This window comes from Mustela lutreola, chromosome 5, assembly GCF_030435805.1.
Source record: "Mustela lutreola isolate mMusLut2 chromosome 5, mMusLut2.pri, whole genome shotgun sequence".
NCBI classification, from domain to species: domain Eukaryota; kingdom Metazoa; phylum Chordata; class Mammalia; order Carnivora; family Mustelidae; genus Mustela; species Mustela lutreola.
Genome location: NC_081294.1, coordinates 165462081 through 165469209, shown reverse-complemented (window position 1 = coordinate 165469209; position 7129 = coordinate 165462081). Strand labels below are relative to the sequence as shown.

Below are 7129 nucleotides of genomic sequence, written 5' to 3'. Positions count from 1 at the left end.
TGTATTAGTAGTCATGTGACATCAAAGGTAAAAAAAAAAATTGCCATTCTGTTCTGTTTTTTTTTCTTGTGATTAAGCAGAGTTAATACCATATACCTCATTTAATCTTTTTCTAACTTAAATTCAATTAGCCAAGACATAATTCATCATTATTTTTTGATAAAATGATCAATGATTCATTAGTTGTATCTCATGAAATCTTTGCCATAGCTGGTTAAGTAGAAAATGCAAATGGTAGTAATACTACAAATGTTAATTTCTTTGGTAACTACAAAAAATTTATTTTTAATCCTGTCAATAATTAAAACTAATAATGGAAATTATATCCTATGACATAAGTCCAATATGCTGGTCCCATGCTTATACAAATGCTAACTGACACACTGAAATAACTCTCCAAGTTTTCCTCTGAAAGTTAACTATGACTGCATAGTAACTGAAATTAATTGCTCTGTATACAACCAGGAAAATAATATAGGTTTTTCACAATAGATTTAGAGATTGACATATGCAGTATTTTGAGTACATGCGAGTTATTAACTGAAATAACTTTAACATCAATTTAATATTTTATCCAAATAATGCAAGGATAGGGCATTAACAAACTATAGGTAAAATTATGGTTCCATCACCAACTCCTCCAGAAGCTCAAGACAAGAACTTTAAATTATTTTATAATTTTCCTTTTTTTGATATTTTAAACAATATGCTTACCATCTAATGGTTGATTTCTAAACCCAAAGACAAGATCATAATTTGTACCTCAGGTCACTATGGATTATGTGTTGCCACCTCCCTATGTTACCACATTTAGCTCCTCCTTCCCCCCTCTTTCAACATAGTTACATCCCATTTTATTTTCAGATACATGCATTGACAGCATTGTTCCATCTTTAGAACCTATTGGTTGCATATGTAGTATATAACTACTGATGCTGATTTATTCATATTTTTATATCTTTCTTTTCATATTACTATCCTTTCACTCAAAAAGACATTAAGACCTCTTTTTAGGAGATATTGAGAATCATTAAGATTTTTTTTTTCAGAAAGATAATTTTTTTCAGAAATATAATTTATTTAATAGATTATTTCTCATTTATTATATTTATTGCATTCTATTTGAATATTGTATTTCATATATAATAGGTCTGAGAAAAGTTTTTGCTTAGTAGTATTCACCTGAAAATATTCATGTTACATTCATTATCAGGATTCACTAGAAGTATATATTAGGTCATATTTAAAAAAATATTATCATCATTATTTTAAGATTTATTTATTTGAGAGAAAGAGAGAGCTTGCATGAGTGGGGGGGCAAAGAGGGAGATAATTTTTTCAGTAGAGTCCCAAATGAGTGTTGAAGGTAACTAAGGGATCAATCCCATGACCTGTGAGATAATGACCTGAGCCAAAACCAAGATTTGGCAACTTAACCAACCAAGACAACAAGGGTTCTTATTTTGAGTTATCTTATATTAATCCTCGCATTCTCTTATCTGCTCTGAATCTCAAAATTCGTTTCATTATTTTTTTTTTCTTTATGGTTAGTTTTCTTCAACTTATCTTTTGAAACTCTCATTACATTAATTATATAATTTTAATCCTTTTAGTTCTCAAAAGCCCTTTATTGTTATCTGGCATTTTCATTTTATGTAACACATGATGATTTTACTTTGGATGTAACAACTTCTCATATTTATCTGAAAAGATATATTTTGTAAAGTTTTCATGAATTTATTCTGATCATTTTTTTTATTTTTTATTTTTTATAAACATATATTTTTATCCCCAGGGGTACAGGTCTGAATCGCCAGGTTTACACACTGTACAGCACTCACCAAAGCACATACACTCCCCAATGTCCATAACCCCACCCCCCTTCTCCCAACCCCCCTCCCCCCAGCCACCCTCAGTTTGTTTTGTGAGATTAAGAGTCACTTATGGTTTGTCTCCCTCCCAATCCCATCTTGTGTTTCCCTCTTCTTTTCAGCTTCATTATTTTCCATAATATTTTCATCTAGATTACTAAGTTACCCCTCTGTTTTGTCCATCTTCATTTTTATGGCCTCTGCTTGGAATTGCATGTCAGTTATAGCATTTTTAATTTCAGCTTGACTAGATGTTAGCTCTTTTATCTTTGCATTAAGAGATTTTCTAATGTCTTCTATGCTTTTCCCAAACCCAACTACTATACATATAGTCATTGTTTTAAATTCTAGATCAGACAAATTATTTATATCTGTATTGATTAAATCTCTGGCCATGAGTTCTGCTTCCTGCTATTTCTTTTGTGATGAATTTTTCTCTCTCGTCATTTGGTCCAGAAGAGAAAAGAAGAAATAAATAAAACAAAACGACCAACCACCCAAACAAACAAACAAACATAACCAAGAACAACAAAAACAAAGGGAAAAAAATCTATGTCCTTCGTGTGTTTTGGGCTACTTGTTAAAAAAACAAAAACAAACAAATAGACAAAAGAACCCTCTAGATTCCAACATAAATAATAATGATTATGATGTAATAATAAGAAAGTAAAAATAAACATAAATTACATAGATATACAAAGTGTATATATATAAATAAAAATGAAAATAGATAAAAAATAAAATGAATTTTTAAAAATGAGAAACTAGGAGAAAAATAATATTAAAAAACAAAGAGTAAAGTAAAATAGCACCTAGATATTATTTTCTCCTAGAGCTGAAGCTTTGCAGCGCTTTATGGTTATTAAACATTCTGTGAGCAAGTTCTTCATTGTGATCTTCAGGACGAAAGACCTGTTGTGCTGATTCTCAGTGGATTTGCCCTAGTGGAAATGCATCTAGGGCAGGGACTGTTGTAAGCAGCTCTGGTCTCCATGTTGTGCTGTTTGTTTGTTTTTTGTTTGTTTGTTTGTTTGTTTCTGTTTAGCACTGGTGGGTGGGATGAATACTGTGGTGATTTGCTCTCTAGCTTTGGAGATGAAATTTGGTGCCACCCCACTATTCAAGGAGACCCACATAAGAGAAATAAATCACTCCTGTGTGGTTTGTTTCCATTAGAACCCACCTACACTTTGTCTGTGACAGGTTTTTATCTCAGGCATATGACTAACTTACACATCTCCATATTTTAGGGCCTAGAATTGTGTGGACCACTGCTGATCCTTTAGAAGAGGGTCTCACCAGGCTTTTGCTGTTTGCTGAGTTGTCTCAAGAGAAGTGGTCACACCGTTGTGTAGCTTCACAGTTTATAACAAAACAGAGCAGAAATCCAGTGCCAACACTAGCTGCTCTCAGCTGGCTCCCACTCCCTTATCTCTGAGAACATTGCAGCTCTAAGGAGCCAGCCATTCTTTTAACCCAGGGAATCCTCAGACCATAGTGTCACACCTGTGAGTCCACGTCACTTTGAAACCTAAGTACCCTTAATCAGGACACTGTAGTAACCTTCTAAAAGTTCAGATTTTGTCCTCCACTGCTTCTAATACTTTCCTATAGCCTCCATAATCAGGATCCCTCTCCACTGCCTTATCCACAGCTATATCTCTGGTCATTTTTCTACTTGTAGATTTGCAGTTTTTGTTCTTTCAGACCTTGAATTGATTTATTCAGTTTTCACAATGATTTGACAACTATATAGCTGTGTTCAAGGAATTGGATAAGTTTAAGGCCCCCCTAATTCTCCATCATGTTAAGTCCTCCTTAACATGAAAAACATGTTAAAACATGAAAAAACAACATTCTTCTACTTGTTTAATATTATGTTAACTGAGTTTTATGACAGAAGGGGGACACATATATTTGTTGAACTCACATTTATTTAGAATGAAATGAGTTTTAAATACACAAAAACAAAAAAAAAGGAACAAGTAAAAAAAGATGTGTCATAACACAGTGCATAATATCATGTAACTATTGGGAAACAGATGAACAGAATGCAAATATTTTTTCAAAGAACTTGAACAGAGTCATGGAAATTATAAAAAATTAAAGACTAAGTTCTTTTGAAAAGTGTTTACCTCAACTAGTGTTTTTGGAAGTTATGTGAGAAGGAAGAATAAAATTGTTTCTGTGAAAATAGTATTAGGCAAAAATAATTCATTGTATATTTCTGTAGAAAAAAAGAAGGAAAAAATTACACTTGCCAAAAAGCTTGATTTGGCAGGCTTTTTGAGCAGAAATCAAAGGATATGAATATATATATGCAGTATGACTTGATAGGCTACTATAATTTCAGAAATATTGGGCTTAATTATTAAACAAGCATCCCCTAAGAGTCACAAAATTATATTCAAATGAGTCTGTAATTTAATTCATTTATATTGCTTTATAATGACTACATATAAGGTACAACTTTGATTTTGTTAATAGTTAAATTTATGTAGTGAAATAAAATATACATATCTTAATAAAGTCATTACAAAAATGACTAATTCTCACAAATTTACATATTTCTATAAAATATTTTTAAATATTTGGACATAGATGTTAGTCTTATAAAATTTTATGTATGAGGAAAAAATGTGAGTTTTTGAAATAAGTATTAATTATTGTTTTTCGATTTTTTAAAAAGAGTAATCATTTGAAAAAGAGTGCAGGATCCCAGGATCCTGGGATCATGACCTAAGCGAAAGGTAACCTCTTAACAGACTGAGCCACTCTGATTATTATTACTATTTTATTTTAGTTATTTTTTAATTATTTTATTTTACTTTTAAAAATTATTTATTTTACTATTTTAAGTTGCAGTGTCTTCTTAGTAAATCACAATGTAATTTAAAGAACAAATTAATAAGAATTTATTTTTTATACTTTATGTATGTCTATCTTTAGGGGAAACTAAATTAATGCCCCATGGAATATAATAACCAAACTTCTACAGATTTCTTCTTATCGGGGTTGTTTCCACCATCAAGAAGTGGCTTATTCTTCTTCATTCTCATTGTTCTTATTTTCCAAATGGCTCTTTTTGGCAACCTGTCCATGATCATCCTCATCCTTGTGGATACCCATCTCCACACACCAATGTATTTTCTACTTAGTCAGCTCTCCCTCATGGACCTAAACTTCATCTCCACTATTGTCCCCAAGATGGCTTTTGATTATCTCTTTGGTAATAAGACTATTTCTTTCATTTGGTGTGGGGTTCAGAGCTTCTTCTTCTTGACTTTAGCGGGTGGAGAGGGATTACTATTGGCTTCAATGGCCTACGATCGCTATGTGGCTATTTGTTTTCCTCTCCACTACCCCATTCATATGAGTAAAAGAATATGTGCTTTGATGATAATAGGATGTTGGACAATGAGCTCAATCAACTCCTGTGCCCACACTGCATATGTCCTCAATATATCTTACTGTCGATCCAGGACTATCAACCATTTCTTCTGTGATGTTCCTGCCATGTTGACTCTGGCCTGCATGGACACCTGGGTCTATGAGTACACAGTGTTTGTGAGCACCACCCTGTTCCTTGTGTTTCCTTTTATTGGCATTGTATGTTCCTATGGCCGGGTTCTCTTTGCCATTTACCACATGCGGTCAGCAGAGGGCAGGAAGAAGGCCTATTCGACCTGCAGCACCCATCTCACTGTGGTGACTTTCTACTATGCACCCTTTGCTTACACATATTTACGTCCAAGATCCTTCCGCTCTCCAACAGAGGACAAGGTTTTGGCTGTCTTCTACACCATCCTGACCCCCATGCTCAACCCCATCATCTACAGCCTGAGAAACAAAGAGGTGATAGGGGCCCTGAGAAGAGTTATTCAGAGGATATGCTCTGTAAAAATGTAGAGAAAGTTCTCATTAGTCCTCTGGCCAGAAGTAGATTACTTGCACCTTGTATAGTCCTTAGCAATATTATTCCAGGATTAAGGCAGGGACTAAAATAATTTAGGAGAATAAAATAATTGAGATTTGACAAAATGTATATTCTTTATCACTTTTTCTGTTTTCTTTGTGATAATTTTCAAATAAAGAAAAAGGTCATTATTTCCTCCTAACTTGGGGGCAATAAGGTTTTGCTAATATGTAGAAGTTAAAATGGAAACAATCCAGCTTGATGGGATTATCCAGTACATTACTTTAAATATACATAGTATATATCCTTAAAATAATTAAAAGAGAACAAAACAACAATACATGTAACACCATTGCCAGATTTCTATTAAAAAATATATCTTGTATCTACTTATCAATATTGATAGATGAATATTTGTTTTATTTCTATTAAAGTTTACTCTTAAATAATGAACACTGGTTCTCCTAATTCCCAGTTTTCAGGGAAAACGATAGATATAGAGATTAAGGATAAATTTATAAACATGAAAATTATAAACTTATAAACATGAACATAGAAGTCCTCCCACATTAGAAAGTATATTAACTAGCCATCAGGGAGATTCAAATTAACTACATTGAGATATCATTTTACACCAGTTAGAATGGCCAAAATTAGCAAGACAGGAAACAACATGTGTCGGAGAGGATGTGGAGAAAGGGGAATCCTCTTCCACTGTTGGTGGGAATGCAAGGTGGTGCAGCCTCTTTCGAGAACAGTGTGGATATTCCTCAAGAAATTAAAAATAGAACTTCCCTATGACCCTGCCATTGCACTCCTGGGTATTTACCCCAAAGATACAGATGTCGTGAAAAAAAGTGCCATCTCTACCCCAATGTTTATAGGAGCAATGGCCACAGTCGCCAAAGTGTGGAAAGAACCAAGATGCCCTTCAACGGATGAATGGATAAGGAAGATGTGGTCCATATACACTATGGAGCATTATGCCTCCATCAGAAAGGATGAATAGCCAACTTTTGTAGCAACATGGATGGGACTGGAAGAGATTATGCTGAGTAAAATAAGTCAAGCAGAGAGAGTCAATTATCATATGGTTTCACTTATTTGTGGAGCATAACAAAAAGCATGGAGGACATGGGGAGTTAGAGAGAAGAGGGTTGGGGTAAATTGGAAGGGGAGGTGAATCATGAGAGACTATGGACTCTGAAAAACAATCTGAGAGGTTTGAAGTGGCGGGGGGGTGGGAAGTCGGGGTACCAGGTGGTGGGTATTATAGAGGGCACGGATTGCATGGAGCACTGTGTGTGGTGAAAAAATAATGATATTGTTATGCTGAAAATAA

The 7129-nt window shown here is 33.8% G+C and overlaps 1 protein-coding gene across 1 annotated transcript; it reads left to right on the top strand.

Moving 5' to 3' along the window:
* The first annotated feature begins 4841 nt into the window (after positions 1-4841).
* Positions 4842-5780, top strand: LOC131831473 (olfactory receptor 2L8-like). Its single transcript, XM_059173512.1, has one exon. It carries the CDS (start codon positions 4842-4844, stop codon positions 5778-5780), a length of 939 nt encoding a protein of 312 aa, XP_059029495.1.
* The last annotated feature ends 1349 nt before the right edge of the window (positions 5781-7129 follow it).

Excerpts from the sequence above, each read along its gene's own strand:
- LOC131831473 (XM_059173512.1), top strand. The coding sequence starts at position 4,842 with ATGGAATATAATAACCAAACTTCTACAGATTTCTTCTTATCGGGGTTG.